Genomic DNA, 18,908 nt, shown 5'->3' on the forward strand with positions numbered 1-18,908 from the left:
TTCTGATGGGCAAAGGGAATGTGAAATGATCACTTTTCCTCCAGTGTCTAGAAGACAGAATTAATCCTCCAGCCTTAATCATTGTTTATTTATTTTGATCAATATTGAAATTACAACAAGTCTGAGGATCATAATTTTAATACTGCGATAGTTTTAAAACCAAATCCTGGCAGCTTCACATAACTCGACTGTCAGCATGGCAGAATGGGAACAACCCAAATGGGAACGACATATATGAAGGTTTTACACTTTTTCAAAAGTAGCTAGTATTACAACCTGTGTACACATAAAGAATATTTAATACAGCATTAAAAGGTGCACATAATAAAATATTATGTCAAATTCTTGATGATTATGTTGCTTTTTTTTTTTCTTGCTATTATCTTGCTATTTTATTAAATTCTTTTGGTTATATGAGTGTGATTTCTGTTTGACTTTGCAAAACGCTGCAACTCCACCCTCAGAGTTTTTTCAAAGTGGATAAATCGCCATGCATTAGCAATAAGATATTGGCACATGTTTTATATCAAAATATATAGCAAATGCAAACTTTGTGTTTTTGTACTGAATTTTAATGCAACGGACCTTTACATTATGAAAAGTGGTGAAGATGAGAAACTAAAAACAGTACAAAAAGGATAGTTTACAATGCATGGTTGTCAATTTATATATATATATTTTTGGTTCTCTGAAAGGCCATTAAACCATTTCGTGAGTTCATGCATGCCAACATGACACTATTTTGACCAACGATGTACAGTAGTTTCAATTTAACGACCACATGACTGTAAGTTATTTAATAGTGTTTCCTTGTATTTCATTTTGCTTGTAAGTTCAATGCTTCAAAGTATATATAGCAAAAAAAAAAAAAAAAAAAGTTTGGTTATAGACAACTTTGCATTCCAGAGATAAATAATTTTCCAGATTAAGTAAAAGTCTGAAAATTGCCTTTATCTCATTTCGCAGCGCAATCCATTGGCATCAGTTAAGATTATAACTGCACTAAAAAACACTCTCACTTGGCTCATCATGTGACTTAAGGTCATCTGGTGTTTCTAGAGATCCCCATCTCTGTGTGTTCTTCTCATTGGTGGGTAATTTACTGTCAGAAGCAAAGAGTGTTCCAGCATACTTCACTCATTCCTGCCTGTTTAATGGACAAATAGTTGCTTTCTTAGGCGTCTGACTCAATCGTCAGCTAAACACTTCCACAAATATTACTCCATTACACCCGGGCGTCATAATGTCCTTTCTGTCCCCTACATACACACACTCTTTTATTCACACCTGTTTATGGCCCTTATTTGTATTTCCGTTACCCGGGCGTTGCTAATGCTGTGTGAAACATTCAGACGTGAGTGTGGAGAAAGGTGTGTCTGAGGTCAGAGTTTGTTTTACGGTCAGTCAGTACAAACACAGAAACTTTACATGATCACTTATTCCGAGCACTTCTTCCATTTCTCTTTATCCCAGCTATTTGATTGTGCATAGCTCTACTGAAACCAGCGAATCACAAGCATCTGTAAATTTATGCGTAAAAAAACAGGGCAGTTTGTGCTCTCGTCTGATGTTATTATGTGATAAGACATAGCAGTTTCACACGTTTCACAGGAAACAGACAGGAGACTCTACCTTTTTCTTAAGTTGCTAACTTTAAATCGGATTTAAATCCTATTTTTGTGTTCATTTATACATTTATAAGCATACTGTAGATTAGCATTTGGTAACTAGATTTTGAAGCTAGCTGTGGAGATGCTAGCTGAAGAGGCCCGGGTGTATTGAACATTTCAGTTCATCTCAAATGTGTTCATTTCATTTACATTTACAGTATTTGACAGACGCCCTTATCATCTAGAGCGACTTACATTTTTATCTTATTACTGTATGCATCTGAGCAGTTGAGGGTTGAGGGCCTTGCTTGAAGGCCCCAAAATGGCAACTTGGTGGTGCTGGGTTTGGAGCCTGGGACCTTCTGATCAGTAGTCCAATGCCTTAAACACTGAGCTACCCCCACCCAAAGGAGTTCAATGGAGTTGAGGTGACGTCCCAGCTCACTTTGTACACAAAGGCATTGTTATGCTGGAACAGAGTTGGGACCCATAGTTCCAGTGAAGGGAAATCTTAGTGCTACACCATACAAAGACGTCTTGGGGAGAACCACACATGGGGGAGTGATGGTCAAGGTGTTTACATGCTTTTGGCCATATGGTGTATCTAAATGTTGAAATAAAAGGATGTGGTGTCTCAGTCTGTGTTTTAGGCTCTGGATTACTTGTTTGAAGGTTGTTAGTCATTGTTGAGCCTTTGATCACACATCAAGCATCAAAGTGTGTGTGTATGTGTGTGTGTGTGTGTGTGTGTGTGTGTGTGTGTGTGTGTGTGTGTGTGTGTGTGTCGGACTAGGAGCAGCAATACAGGACTCTATTGATGTGATGAATGAATGTTCCTCTGTGGCCGAGCTAACACCATTAGCGCACATAGCTCACATCCTGTAAATTCCACAAATCAAACTTGTTTCTTTACATTTGCCATATTTGCCTAATTCAGCTCTGTTTTTAGCAAACTAAATGAGTGAAAGTGGAGTTTTCACATTTTTCCGATGGATTCCTGAGGTGCGGAATCTTTAGCTGTCTAAACAGATTGAAACAGCATCCTAACATCCATCAGTTATAAAGTTCTTAATGCTGTTCTGTTGGGTGTTTATAAATATTTATGTTGTGTCCTTAAGTCTTTAGGGTGGTTTTATTGCTTCCTGAAGCTGTTGTGTCCATCCAGCTTGTCCCTCCATCTTGAAAGTCTTGACCTCTTCTAAGTTTTAGTGCTGCTGTAAAATCAGTGTACGCATTTCTTCACCTTGGTAGCATTTGTTGTGTTGTGTTGTGTTGTGATGTAATGTCATGATGTGTCACGTCTAGAACTATTTATTTTAGTCACATTCACTTTTTTTTTTTTTTTGCAGTTTCAGGTGAATAAATTACCCGTTTAAAAAAAAAAAAACAGTCTTTCTTTAAACTGTCCCTAGCCTATTTAAAAGAACCTGACACAATTTTAATCACCTTTTAAACTAAACTTAATGCCCCTTTAAAAACCCTGAAGCCCAAGTCATTTTCAGAACAACGCGAACAATCCAAAGGAAAAACTTTAAAACAAGACTAGACAAGCCCACATATGGCAAACATTGGAAAAGTCCATTTTCGAACATGTACATGTCCACATTTACAACCAGAAAGGGAAATTTTTCGTCCGGGCTTCTCAACACATTCCTCCTTCATCAGGGATACTGGTCCATATTCCAACAAATCACTTTGGTTAAATATTTATCTGCATTTTAACACAAACTGCTACGCAATGATTGGAGATGAACAGATACTAGAGAGTTCTAGCACATAAGTAGTCTTGTTAAAAAGGAATGAAAAAAATGCAAGAACAAATTTGTATATTATTCATCTCAAGTTTATTAATGTATTATTAGTCCTATGAAATTTACTCACTCGGTCACTCCCTCACTCACTCACTTATCATCTATACCACTTTATCCTGTATACAAGGTCGCATCTGAATGTCTTTAGACTGTGGGAGGAAACAGGAGTACCTGGAGGAAACCCACCAAGCACGCTCAGAACATGCAAAAAAACTCACACAGATCCAAAGTGGGAATCGAACTGTTTGCTGAACCTGAAGGTGCAACACTACAGTGCCACCCACTAAGCCACCATGGCGCCCCATATGTATTTTAGTGTCATGATATTTTCAAAAATACGGATAAACAGATTAGGACATCACGCACATGATAAAACAGCTTTTTTTCTTAAACCTGATTCTTAGTCATCAAACTGAAGTTCCACGATTGAAAGATATTCTTTAATTTTCTGATTTGTGGATCTGTCTTGTGGAGTCAATATGATACCATGAAAAGCTGGTCTAGTGCTAAACCTCCTGCATATGAAGACGTTTTTAATTTAAATGCTGTAGAGTAAAATGCATGATGTCAGTCAGAGGAATGTGCATCGCCTTTCCCGGGAACACACAATGGAAGAAGAAATTTTACAGTGAATCATTAAGTCACACACAAACACATCTTTGTGAGATATTATAATGTACAACTGTAACTACGCTTACCCAATCCCAACATTCCCCTGAGTAACGGAAAATATGTTGGCTCTTTTACTCTTTGAAATAAAAACAGCTTTACAAATATTCACACAGCTTCCAAATTGGCATGTATTACTGTCAATATGCCACATACACACACAGCCGTGGGCAAGAGATGACTGGACTGAATTATGTTCTGATGATGGTTTTTGGCCGTTGCTGAAACAGGTAAAAGAATTTGCACTGGTTTGGATTTGTTGTGAGTCGCTCTTTGTTGAGTGTATTTTACTGATATCTGTTAAGTATTTCAAGTTAGCTGGACTTGGAAATGCTCGTGGTGAGGTTTATTACTAATGTGTGATATGATAAGAACCTGGAGGTGCAGGGCGACAGTGCTAACCAATAAACCACCGCGCCACCCCATATGTATTTTAGTGCAGCCTACTTTTCGAATAAAGTAACATTAGATGTTAAATAAATACGTGAAGTTACTTATTGTCAAACTGATGCAGAGAATGGACTAATGGTTATCTATTAGCCTAATAGCCTGCAGGAAAACTATTATAGAGAAATGTGATTCCATCAATAGAGAAAACAAATCAAAACATCATATTGTATGTTATCTCCACATAGTGGTTCAAATGTCACCTTCTTAAAAATTCCTAAAGAAAATAACTTTGAGTTAGGGTTTTTGTGATGTTTTTTTTTTTAAATAGGAGCTAAAGTGGTGGTTTCCTTGTCATGCTGGTCACCTAATACCATAAACACTGGGGCAGTGGTGGCTCAGTCGGTTAAGGCTGTGGGTTACTGGGTTACTGATCGGAAGACTGTTGACTGTGCTGTAAAGTACATGTGACAAATAACTGAATATTCTTTTATTCTATAGGCTGAAATCACCGCACAAGATCGAAACACATTATAAAATCTTTTGTAATCATAACAAAGACTAAATAAGGCTTAGTAGCTTCTCTTAACTCGATAATAAGCGAAATGTAACAAAAAAGTTAATATAAAAATAAAAACAGCTAACTGACTAACTAATGTAATAGATACAGCAGAACCTCTGTGTACTGTATCTAACTTTGTGCTAGTTCTTAAGACGAAATTTTATATTGTGATACGGATTGTGAATGCAGATAATCCATCCCAGCCACCCAAAAATATTATCAATATTACAAAAGAATGCGAGAAAAGTCATGTAGTTTTTGGGCTTTCGGGAACTGATTTTTGATGACTAAAAAAATATTGTCTTACTTTACTTGGATTTTCACTGATGCAAACAAGTTTTGAACGGCTTCCAAACGTACACGCAAAAGCTGAAAGCAAGGTTCCACTGTACAAAACATTAGCTGTTAAAAAAAAAAAAAAAAATATATATATATATATATATATATATATATATATATACATATATAGGTTTCGTAAAAATAAACTTTTCTCAATCTTGAAATTAAACTTTTCTCAATTCCTAACTGTAAAGGTATAAGAAATAAAATAATTAGCAAAGCATTTTTTTGTAGTGGCTAACCATTATCTACATATAAAACGCTAACTAAACACTGTAACCTAGAATGGACCTCAAAACTTCATTTTATTTTTTCTGTGAGGGGGACGTCACGTCACAGGGGACCACTACATTTCCTTTGACATTCCGTCATCCAGAAACACAGAGATGCTGAATGTGTGCGGCGTCTAAATTTGGCCCTTAAGGGTAAAGTTCACATTCCTGAAGCGAGAAACTTGATCTGCTTTGCTTTTCATGCACAATAGAAGCTGGTTTGTGGAACCTACAGTATGAATCAATTTAGATATATAAGGACACAAATGCTAACGCTTAGTATTTTGAACATTATTGATGTACCAGGGCTGGTAAATCCGCTGCCCTGGATCCAGTAGCATGAGATGCTGAGTTTGAACCAATTTCCGTGCATTTTTTTGCATAGACTTCCTAGTTTACTGGTTCTTTCTGGACACCCTGATGGAGTGATCACCTTCCTGCTTCATCAGCTGAACTCACCAACCAGCCAAACAAAAACTTCCCAGATCTTTCAATTTAAAGATGTATACCCTGGTCGCATTGGCATGCATTAGCACCAGTGTATCAACTTAACTTACCTAACTGGCTCGTTAAATAAGTCTAATTTATAGATGAGAAATGTGCAACCCTTATGCTTGATTAACTTCAGAAGTAGCCAGGACTTGGAGTTCAACCTCCACATATTTAAGCCTTCCACTAGATTTTGCAATATAATTGTGGGGGGGTTTGTGCTCAATTCAGCCACAAGGGAATTCTTAAGGTCAGGTAGTGATGTCAAGCGAGGAGACCTGGGGCAATCAGCGTTTTAGCTCAGTTCAGTGGTATTCAGTGGGGTTGAGGTCGGGGCTCTGTGAAGAGACTGAAGTTCCTCCACGTGAACCCTGGCAACCCGTTAAAGACTAATGCGTCAGTGTACAACTATACAATTTGTATACAACTGTGTATGGGACATCGGAAATCCCCAAAGTGTGAAAGCTGAACGAGAAAAAGAGAGAGAGAGAGAGGGAGAGAAAGAGTGTCTTAGTTATTGTTGTGAGACTGATAGGATAGAAATGGAGTGGAATCAGGTTCCCTTTTAAACGACTGTCTCGTCCTGTCCTGTGTGTCTTGGTGTTTTTCCAGCCCTTCTCATATTACTCTTAGATTTTTTTTCACAGAGTCAGGAAGAGTGGAAGAAGAGATCTCAGTCCCATATGATTGTGGAGAGTTTTCTGCTATAGAAATATCACACGTTCCCTCAACAGCTGCAATCTCAGTATGTGTTCATGTATCATGATAATAATATTGATTAGAGTGTTATATTATATGGATAAGATAAATAAGACTGGTAGAGTTTTAAAGAGAAGACAGACACATTACCATTATGTATGCACTTTATGTGGGTTTTGCTAGTTTCATGATGATGATGATGATGATGATGATGATGATGATGATGATGGCTGTCAGTGAGGTGAACCTCAGCATATCCTGTATGGTTACCACCATTCGAAGTAATGTGTGGCTGTTTAGGGAGGACATGCTGTGCTGTACTGAAGTGAGCAGGACATTTCACAAACGTACTAAAAGTGGATGAATCATAAGTGCTTCAATACGCCTCCACCTCTCAAAACTTCTTCTCACAATGGTTCTTCAACCAGATGTTGCACAAATGTTAAGCTAATTTCCACCAACGTCTTTGTCAACTCATTCCATCAGCAACTGTTCTGTTAGGGAGGAGTGATACCATCAAAGAGTGACATCTAATCACACACAGTCTGAGAGAGACTGGAATATGCAGAACATACTCTACACCCATATTTGCATCAGTTTATTAGAAAAAAATATGATCAGCACTCCTGTGTCCACTTGTTCATTTCCCAATGCGCTATTTTCATCTGTGTTTCCACTTTCTTATTACCCAATCTGGATCTCCAGCCTTGAGACCATATGTGCACCTTGTCTAAATGCGTCCACGGTAACACCTTTGCTGCTAACTGTTTTTCAACTGCTTTATCATCTTTTTTGGTAGTTTTGGTTTGGGTTGCATGTTGGTTGAAGGTCGTATCCCAAGAGGTACACTTCCATACATAATTGCTTACTTGACCACCAGCAAGTCATAATCGAGTTTTTGGAGTTCTGCATACCAGCTTTTACGTGTACCCATAAACCCGTCTTATTAAACCTGGCACATTGATGTACACCTTCTCAGAACTGCAAATCAATCCAGTTGTTTTATTAGCCACAAATCCTGTCCTGGTCACCCTGATGATCGGCCACGTCATGAGGAATGGGAGTCGGAGGTCAAAAGTCATTTGAAGTCCGAAAGCTTTAGGAACAGGTGACCTGACGACCTCTGATTCTGGAGCAGGAACAATATGTGCTTTCTCCCAGACACACACACACACACGGCATGGTGAAATTAAGCAGCAACGTGTGTTTAGCTCCCAATGAGTCAGTCAAGAACACAATGGCATCTGGTTGTAAGTTTGGTAGGATGGCGTGATCCTGTAGTGTGTGTGTGTGTGTGTGTGTGTGTGTGTGTGTGTGTGTGTGTGTGTGTGTGTGTGCTGATGTTTCTCATATGGGTGTTTCTCTCAAAAGGGCAACCAACATGGGAATAAACAAACCAGCTCCCAGCTCTCCCTCCGACTCTCTCTCTCTCTCTCTCTCTCTCTCTCTCTCTCTCTTTCAAATTCATGAACACCACTACACGATTAACTACAAGATTAAACAAAGAATCCCCCTTGTCGTCTACCGACTCGATCTCTGCACATGTCTGACCAGCGTGATCCGCAAGACAGGATGCGATTAAGACTGGGGGGATTTGCCGCATCGTTGGCATGGTTACCTTTTTCCACACACACACACACACACACACACATTCCTCCTTGCTCCCCAGCTGGATGCAGAAACATTAGTGCTATGTAAATATTGTGAGTCTGGAAGTGTAAAAGGAGTGGGGTGTGAAGGGAGAACTCAGTAGTGGAGCACCGGAGGAATGTCTGCACTATAACCTTCTTAAACCCACACACACACACACACACACACACACGTACACACACACCATGTCCAGTCATACAGATTTCTCACACACATACATGAAAAGAAGTGATTTTACCCCCAACATGTGACACTTTATTCTTTCTCTATGGTTATTTATCCTTTGAGAATATTCCTTTTATTATTGAAGAAGAATTATTGGAGTTTTGTGAGGTCCGCTGCGGAAGTTCTTCTGGGTGTTGGCATTTTTAGTTCAAAAGGCAGCTCAAAGGTGAAATAGGTTCACAGTCTCGCCGTTTCTTTGACTTGAAACACATGGAAAAACCCCAAAGCGATCAAACACAGGTGTTACTCTGAGTTAGCACCACATACAGTGAATATGTGCGGTTTATACACCAAGGTCACGTTGTGTGTTCACACCACACAGAACATCAAGTGTTTTTTTCCGTACTAAGCAATGTTCGGTCTCACCAACCCAGAACACAGCTGTAGCATTTATTTTTAAAACTTTTAATTGAAAAAAAAAGAATCTTAAAGGAGATAGACGAGATATCCTGTAGAGTCCCGGATTAATGGCTCCTTGTAGAATTACTCCTCGTCTCGTAGATTAAGTAGCAATGTGTTGCAGTATTTCCCGCTATAAGATGGAGTGATCCCTAATCGAGTCCTGGAACACTTTGAGTCCATAGATGTGATAACCCGGTCATTCAGTACATTCAGGTGGTCGGCTGACTTCATTTTTTTGCCACAAAACCTGACTTGTCTAGTCACCGTACTGTATTATCACCCCACATCCTGTTGTCCTTGGACTAAACCGACCCTGACCGTGATCCGGTAGTTACTGAAGCTGTTTCCATGTTGGTCTCTCTTCCTGAATCCCTGTTTAAGAACTGCTGAGAACAAAATTCTGTGGTTTTCTTATAGGATTGTTAATGAGTCCAGATTTATTATTATTATTATTATTATTATTTAGTCATATAATATTGCCCTTTGCAACCAGTTTGCACGCTCTAATAGAAAATAATCCAGTCTACTTTTGTTTCTTGTATAATGCATTTAAAATGTCTCATGGGGAGTTTTTTTTTTTTACATTTGACCCTTTTGAGCTTTTGCATGCTTGAGTCATATGAATGTATTCATCTCTGTGTTAGCACACTTTCTGCATGTGTTTGCACTTACTGTACTGCTGATGTCATTTTCTTGCTTTAACCAATCCAAAACTGGAGTCATTTGTCCTGTCTCTATATCAAAACTAAGTGTCAGAAAGGAGAGAATAAATAGAATCATTGATTATTGCGAATTATTTGTTTATTTATTATCTTCAATTTTGTCTTAAGGAAATTAAATTGATGACTCATTTGTACTCATCATACCTATTATCATATTTGACTCATTATTTATTGATTTAATCTTAAGGGCTTCATTAATAAAAGAATTTGGTCTGATTGTTTAGAGAACTGAAATATTACTATTACTATAGATATAGGTATAATATAGACTATATGACCACCATAATTGCAGCGCTGCTGTTGCACTGATGTAATATTTTGTGCTGTATGCTTCAGCAACTTTCGCAAAACTTACTCATACAGTATCGTTCACTGTAAAAATGACCTCATCTAGCATTAAATAAAAGCTTACATTCTTTCCTATGTATATATATTACAATTATGGTGACACAATATGTTAATTATAGGGGTCGAATTGAGTCTGGAAAATGATGGGCACATCATTTTTTGCTCTTTCATGAGGTTAATGCCAGCAGCGCTTCTGGTTTACTGCAGAAAATCCTTGCCAAACCACACAGAGCGGCTGGTGGAAGAGCCCTTTCCTCCATCCTCTTTCCTCTGGCTTTTGATATTCGCATGAAGTTCGGCTTGTCTGTGTCTAGCGACTGAGGTTTTCCTATTTCAGCCATTCCTCAGAGTCTGGGTTTGATTTAGATCTCCATCCTCTATTCATATCACTAGTTTGGTTAGTTAAAAACCCCCACATCTGTTCAAAAAGCTACATTCATGCCCGAACGGCTGAGTAAAGAACCACAGAGCAACAGTATGTCTAAATTTCATAGAAATAACTGTTTGCGTTCTTTAACTGAGCTGTTGTTGGTCTATCGGCTGCTCCAGTCGAGGGGTCGCCACAGTGGACCATTCGATCCGCACAACAACTTGGCACAGGTTTTATGCCGGATACCCTTCCTGATGCGACCCTCCTATTTAATCAATGTTTGCGTCCAGTGGATGGGGTTCCATAAGGCAGACGAGAAACCTACCACTGAGCCACCAACTGAGCTGAACGTATAGTTTTGTTTATTGTTTCATTTCAACCCAACTAAATGATGCTTTCTCTCTCTCTCTCTCTCTGTCACACTCACAGACTCTGGATGTGCGGGTGGAGGATGTGCGTATCAGAGCCACCTATTCCCATCGTAAGCGTGTTCCCATCACGGAGGGCTTCGTAGAAGTCAAGGATGAGGGCCAATGGCGGCAGATCTGCGATGAGAGCTGGACTCCACAAAACAGCCGTGTAGTATGTGGCATGTACGGCTTCCCTGGAGTGAAGGGCTTCAATGTTAAAGCCTACAAGTAAGTCAACACTCAAGTGAGGCCCCGTCTTAAGGCGTGGCTGTACAAATGTTTAACATGGTAAAATATTTTTTCAGTCAGCAAGAGATCAAAAGCTTGAATCCTGACAATCCCACACACAGCCAACAGAGAAAAAAACAACAACTCTGGTCTCTGGGTAGAAGGAGCGGCATTGCTTTATCCTTTTGATTGGATTGGAACAACTCGTTCTAAATCTAAAAAGCAACATTTAAATGCACTCCTACCCAATGTTCCTCGTCTGAGTGCCTGTTACCCGTTGTAAGTGCTTTTCCACCCAGTGTGTTCTAGTCTTGGCATCAAGTCATCACCGGTTGAATTTTAGGTTGTGTAAAATGCATTGAGCTCTGAAGTCCATCACAGGCTGTGTTCGTGAAATACTTCATAATGAAACGTGATTGTCAGTGTTTAGAGTTTTACTGCTCTGGGTTTAAAGATATGCTTTGAAATGCTACTGGTCTTTATTTGAGGTATGATAAATACGTCAGTTCAGTTCCAGAGCAAGTGTAGAGTGAAAGAGTTTAACAGAAACCAGAGCTTAATTTGACATGAAAATGACATGAATACAACATTTTCTTTCTGTGTGTGATGACTAAGTGACCTCTTAATACACTGGAATTCATTTAAAATTGTGTCTAAAATGTTTGTAGCTAAACGTACAGAAACCGAACAAGCTTCCGATTGTTCCTGTGTGTCTATAATCGGGCTTTTGTAGACTTATTTTTAGAACAACAGTGTTGTACTGAAATACTCACATACCCTGCTGTGTTTTTTGCCGTCTGCCGCCTACAACACCCCTCACTGTTCAGGCAGGAGCAAGACTTCATTTATGCATTAAACCACACCCTAGATTGGGCCATATGACAAGTTTTTAAATAAGGACCTTTTTTATAATTTTCTCTGCTGAGGAGGAAAAGTGGGAGAAAAAAAAAGATAAAATTATCATATAATAACCCTATATAGTCTTTTTAGAAGTTTATATATATATATGTGGAGGCCAATGGTGACCATTGTATTTATTCCCATTTTCACAACCGTGGTAGTACCTCTGGTCAACATTCTAACACTACATTCACTACAGGCAATTTGGAAACGCCATTTAGCCTAATCTACAGGGCACACAGACCCGAGCGGTGAATTGAAACCATGACACCACCATACCGCCTATACTGTAGAGAGAGTAAGAAATGTATAGGTGGCATGGTAGTGTAGTGGTTAGCACTGTCACCTTGGTCAGTAGTCAGTGGATGGAAATCCAAAGTAAAGACAGGTGGAGACAGACAAAGTTTACTAATCAATAATGGAAGCAATATTTCCCTCCCGAAAACCCACAGCGTCAGAAACCCACACGCGGGAACAAACATGCACAGAATGAATATATTTATTCCAAAAGGAGGGAAACACTCAGATCAGGGGTTTACATGACTAATATTTAACTATTGAACAGATTATCAAAGGTTTTCAGCCCACTCTCTTTTCCTTTGAGCCGGATCGGGTCAGACTGTTCCGACTTAGCTGTTTACATGATGCATTTTTTTCTGATTGGGCCATTATTCCCATTATTAGTGGAATATTAGAATCCATGTAAACACAGCTAGTGTCATGTCTGGCCCGATTCTGTTTTTTGTTCATTTGCAGCACCCCGCCCACGATCTGGCCCGTTTGGCTGCTGATTTCCTTATATGGTCACCACTTCCTGCCTTTGTTAACCTGGTCTCTCTCTCTTTCTCTCTCTTGAGATTAGTTTCTTGCCTTGTGCATGTGTACTGCAGATTCAAGCTGTGTTTTCTCATTTCTTGTTTTAAGTGTTTTCCTGTGTTTATAGCGTTCCTCAGTTCTGACCTTTCTCGTGTTCTTTGGATTCGATTCATGTAACGCCGTGTGATAATGTCCTGCATATAACCCTGACTCTAAACATTATGGATTTCTGTAAAGTTGAAGATGAAAATAGGCCAAAACGTGTGTATGTACACTATAGGATTTTGTATGGTTTAATTTAGGGTGATGATACGCTTGTTCACCTTTGACTTGTATGATCTCTTGTTCACTCTTGCTAAGTTCCTGCATGCTTTATTTCCGTCGTCACTTCATTGCCAACCTGCATTTGGGAGTTATTACCACATCCCCGTGTACAGTCCTGACTTGCTCCAATTTATTTCAAAATATTCGGGCCATTAAAGGAGTTCCTGGGAGGTCAGCGTTTCTGATGTGAAGCAGTCTGATCATGGCTCCAGTGTACTGAGAATAGTTTCAGAGTGAAACTCTGGGACAAGTGCATAAGTGTGGCAGAGGATCATATGGAGACATTAAGGGAGTTTTTACTCAAATAATGGGTTCAGTTATTCTACATAATCATAAGTCCTGGTTTGACTTAAACACTTGTCATACTTAGTTATTGATGATATAATTTGAATTTTTTGTGCATTTGTATGTTTTTTCATAAACTATGCTGAATCAGTGATGTAATAACTGTCATTGATTGAAATAATTGTATTAACTAGTAAATATAATAACAGCCAACAGATATCATACTCATAATCAATCTCATGTTATTACTCTGGACTCACTATCTGTTATGTTATAAGGCAAGCTTTATGGGTTTATAAAATAAAACAAGAGTTCTGTAGGAAAAGTAGAAATGAAATCTCGTTTCTGTCCTCTCTTAGGCTTCTGTCCCAGCGCAGGAAGAAGAACTACTTTGGTTTCTCGGTGAACTGCACTGGAAATGAAGCTCAACTGACCGAGTGCAGGATGGGCAAAGCGTTAAAAGTGATGAAAAACCTGAACGGCACATGTTCGAATGGAATGCCCGCTGTCATCAGCTGTGTTCCTGGAAGAGCCTTCGCACCCACACATTCGTCAGGATTCAGGAAAGCCTACAGAGCAGAGGTGTGTGTGTGTGTGTGTATGTATTACTGCTTTGCAATGCTGGGTCATTTTAATCCGGTCTGTTTCAAGTTTACAGTTTAGCCATAGCATTTACCATTTTGGGCTGTTTCCTCCAGAAATATTCGAAGCAACTGAAAATTATACAGTACTTTTCTGCTTTGTCAGCTAAAGCAACGTTCAAACCAAATGTGGATAAAATGCACCAGACAGAAAAGCCAATTGACTAAAAGGGAAAGGACGCAGGATGTGTATGGCATCACATCATGCCAACTTTATCTAACTTTCCCTTGTGAATTAAATTAATAACCTATTGTGCAGAAGTGTGGTCACTTTTGTTAAGCCTAGGGAGAACATGCAAACTCCAAACTCACAGACAGACATGAGACGAGATTTGAACTGGGGGGTTGCCGGATGTCAGTGCCCGCCAATAAGCCACTGTGCCAAATCAGTTGCATCGCATTAAATCAATAGATAATGTGATGAGGGAGAATCAGTGTCCAAGTGGCTTTAATAAGACTGACATGAACAGCTACAAAACATTTTCCCCCTCACTAGCAGGCAAAATGTCAAATCACTTAGAGCAACGGCAGGAAGAAGCCATCCGGCAACAATCTCCAGTAAGCAGATCACCATGTAACGTCTGGTAAATGCTAACTCAGTCCAGACACGTGCCTTCACACACGTTTCCAGTTGGTCTGGAATGGTTTTTCGCGGCCTCACTGTAGCTTCTTATCCAAATATTTCACACACCTAACAGTGTATGTAACCTCAGACTTTTCCGCCACCACCCCAAATCAAATCGTCTCTGACAGGAAAGCTCATTTCATACCTTTTTTTTTTAATGAATGGTCGTCATTTTTCAACTGAGAAGCTGCAGCAGTGCTCGACAGAACAGTGCATCACACAGGGACTTCCAGGAAAAGCCTTAAAGGATCTGGAAAGACGAGGATTACGTAAGATCCCAGAGTGGTTCGAATGCACGCTGATTGTGTGTTTATATAGCGATCATGCTTCCAGCCAGATCCTGTCATCTGGTAGCACTCCATGAAGAGAACAAGACTATGCTGAATAAACACTGCAATGCTTTAGGTTCATGTACCTACAGAGCTCAGGCTTGGTTACATTAGGCTTTTTGTCAGCAGGAAAAATTAAAAGCATGGAATTTTTCATTGTAAATACATTTGTTTAGGTTGTTCAAAGTTGGTATTGAGAAAAAATTACAGGAGCATTGACCAGCACAACAACAACTGCTTTAGAGGCGCTTTCCTCTGAAAGAACAGTTATTCTCATTGCATAAAGAAGACTGAAAATAAAAGAAGCATTCATTTTATGAGTGCTTTTAATATATAGTACACCATACTCCATCTGTTCATTCATTAATATCCAGCCTTATTAAGATCAGCATTGCAGATAAATCTGGAGCTCAGCTTGGGAACAGTGGGTGTGGAACAGCAACGCACCCTGGATGGGATACCAATTGTTTCATGTTTAAGTTCAAAAATGTCACTTGAGCTTGGTCTAAAGCTCTCCCCAAGCATCAGCCTGTTCTTAGATATAATTCATGTTTTGCTTCAAACAACCTAAAGTTGTTTTTTACATTTTGGTTGAAAAGAATGTCTGGAAATGATGTCATATTATCTGACGTGCAGCTGGCTGTTCAGCTTTAACCTAAGCCCCACTGCTGCTGACCCCAGAAGAGCTAACACTCACTTACTCACTCGTCATCATCCACAGTATACCGCTTTATCCAGGGTCTCAGGGGGCCTGGAGCCTATCCCAGGAGACCTAGGGTACAAGGCGAGGTACACCCCGCTCATACATACATGACAGCTATTTGGGAACGCCAGTTAGCCTAATCTGCATGTCTTTGGACTGTGGGAGGAAACCGAAGTGCCTGAAGGAAACCCACCAAGCACGGGGAAAACATATGCACACAAAGGCGGGATTAAACCCTGCGCGGGAACAGGGTTTAATCCCGACCCGACAGCGCTAACCACTACACCGCCGTGCCGCCCAGCTAACACTCATAGGAATAAAATTAATTGTTAAATATGGTGTTATGTTATACAACAAATTAATCTACAATGTGAATTTCTGAAATTAAGGAGGTTAAGTTTCTATAAAGTAAAAAAAAAAACAGCTTTTACAAGCTTGATTTTCCTATGAAGTAGCTTAACAAATATCTACTTTTTTTCTTTTTTCTGCAGCAACCCCTGGTACGTCTGCGTGGAGGCGCGAAAGTGGGTGAGGGTCGAGTGGAAGTGCTAAAGAATGGCATCTGGGGAACAATTTGTGACGATAACTGGGACATGAAAGCCGCCGGCGTGGTGTGTCGCGAGCTCGGCTTCGGCACTGCTAAAGAAGCTCTGACTGGCGCGCGAATGGGACAAGGTGTATAAGCTTAACAGTATTGTTCTTTTCCTTCTGCTTTGCAATTCAATTAAGGTTTAAGTTAATGATAGTCCCAGATAATTACTAATGAAACATATCAATAGTTTGGATATAAACGATAACAAGTTTAGGTAGCTAAAGGTAACAGTAACAGGGCAAATGATAAATCAGTCTCAGAAATATTGACATTTTCCTTAAATTTGAAAAGTCTGCGATTTCACTATAATTACTCTTAGCATTGACGACTAGCTGAATTTCTGAGGTTCTTCAATATTGCGAAACCATGCATCATGACTCAATACCTCAGCTGTATGAAAAAAAAAAAACTTTTAAAGGATATTTGATGTTATAAATACAGCAAGAGTGGACTTTTCATGTGGAAGCATCTCAAACACACACACACACACACACACACCTACCCCAAATAGTACGAGTTTACCACCAGCCTAAATTAGCCTATTTCCTCTCAGATCAAAATGACCGTGATCATCATTTACTTAACAGAAGTTTGGGTTCTAAATAAAAACGCAAGAACAGATCGTTTTCAGTTTTCAAAGGTGGAACTTGCAACTTTAATTTTAACTCAACTTTGTGTACAGAGTCTGTACAAATGGAGGCAGTAAGTTGGGCTGATTCTCAGGCGCAGACGGTCTCCGTCTGTCGTCACACATCGTGGACGATGTAGAAAAATTGTCTTCATTCATCATCAGCAGACACGAGGAATCTTGTCCAGCCTTGTCCAGCTGCAAGACTGTTTAAACATCCGCTCGCCATCTGTCCATTTCAGATAACCACATGTTCTTCAGTCTCATACAGAACGTCTGACTGAGACCTGATCCAAAACGATCCTGATCCAAAACGATCCTAATCCAAAACGATCCTAATCCAAAATGATGAAGTTTAGCTTTTCTACTTGGGGGTAGTCTTCTCAATCTTTCCGGATTACAGAGTGACATCAAATCGGGTGGCTATGTTGACGGACAGTGTATAGTTTCACATCTCACTCACTCATCGTCTACACCGCTTTATCCTGTGTACAGGGTCGTGGGGGGCTTGGAGCCGATCCCAGGAGACTTAGGGCACGAGGCGGGGTACACCTTAGAAGGGGTGCCAATCCATCACAAGGCACACAATCATGCACACACACACACTACGGGCAATTTGGGAATGGCCTTTAGCCTAAGCTGCATGTTTTTGGACAGTATGAGGAACCCGGAGTACCCGGAGGTAAGGTAATTTAAATGCAAGGCGGCAATGTAGTTCCATGCTGTAAAACTTGACTATAATATTAATGGAACCAAGTGCATTTACTTGTTGGGTTCTTAATTATTTGCTTATGAGAAAAGTTTATGCCTATTTTGTGGTCTGTGTGTGTGTGTGTGCGTGTGTGTGTGTGGACGAAGGCTTCTGCGTTTCCATTATTTTGTTCATTATTTAGGATTATGAAACAGCCCCTATGAACTCGTCTCGTGTTTATTTGCTGAAGTTACACTTTCCGGAGGTCTTAATTAGTTTTATACGGTCTTAACTTTAAATTAACATGGTCTTAAATTTAAGGTTATAAAAATAACATAAACTGTAGCTAATCTGATGTTTTTCCTTCCTCGTGTACTTGAGATTGTTTTACTTTATACTGATAAGTGCAAAAGTTATCATTGAAAAAACAAAGATAACAAACAAATAGGAACAAGACTTGGATCAGATTTTACAAACTGTATTAGTGCAGTGATTAATATAAGCGCTCTCTCTCTCTCGCTTGTGTGTGTGTGTGTGTGTGTGTGTGTGTGTGTGTGTAGGAATGGGCCCGGTGCACATGAACGAGGTGCAGTGTTCAGGGTTCGAGAAGTCTCTGACTGAGTGTCATTTTAACAGAGAGTCTCTGGGCTGCAGTCATGAGGAGGACGCAGCTGTGAGGTGTAACATCCCTGCCATGGGCTTCCACACCAGGGTATATAACATTTCTTTACATTTTATCATGATATGAAATCATTTTTATTAAAAAAAAGATCCAGCAGTAAAACCTATGAACATCTGTAACCCTACTAACCGCTGCTTGGTCTTGTGAGCTGTGTTGATTTCTCATTATACCAGTCAGTAACTTTAAACCTTTCACTAGCGAGCTCCCTCTGCGATGTAGTTTCATTATGTTAAACCTGTTATGAAGTCAGACATTTTATGGGTATGGAAAACAGTCTATATAAACCAATCTTCACATGGGGTGAGCTGCTTGTTTTGTTTAGTCCAAATTGTTTCTCCTGCTTTCTAATTCTGGAGATTGTTTTGGTTCATTTCCTAATCGGTAAGCCTGTATTTTCAGCTCATTTTGGGCAGGTAGCTCATCCATAAAGAATTTCCTCTCCTTTATTTTGTGGTTATCTCACGTTGGCAAACAAAACAAAGAATCATTTGTGGGTTTG

General features: G+C 39.6%; 1 protein-coding gene across 1 annotated transcript in view; it reads left to right on the plus strand.

The window, feature by feature from the left end:
• loxl2a (lysyl oxidase-like 2a) overlaps positions 1-18,908 on the plus strand; it is a 37,153-nt gene that overhangs the window by 8,949 nt on the left and 9,296 nt on the right. Inside the window, exons 4-7 of the mRNA XM_053475817.1 lie at positions 10,985-11,193; positions 13,878-14,100; positions 16,308-16,491; positions 18,288-18,439. Of these exons, the coding sequence (XP_053331792.1) occupies positions 10,985-11,193; positions 13,878-14,100; positions 16,308-16,491; positions 18,288-18,439 (768 nt within the window). The remainder of the gene's footprint in view (positions 1-10,984; positions 11,194-13,877; positions 14,101-16,307; positions 16,492-18,287; positions 18,440-18,908) is intronic.

Source organism: Clarias gariepinus, chromosome 17 (genome assembly GCF_024256425.1).
Source record: "Clarias gariepinus isolate MV-2021 ecotype Netherlands chromosome 17, CGAR_prim_01v2, whole genome shotgun sequence".
In the NCBI taxonomy this organism is placed as follows: domain Eukaryota; kingdom Metazoa; phylum Chordata; class Actinopteri; order Siluriformes; family Clariidae; genus Clarias; species Clarias gariepinus.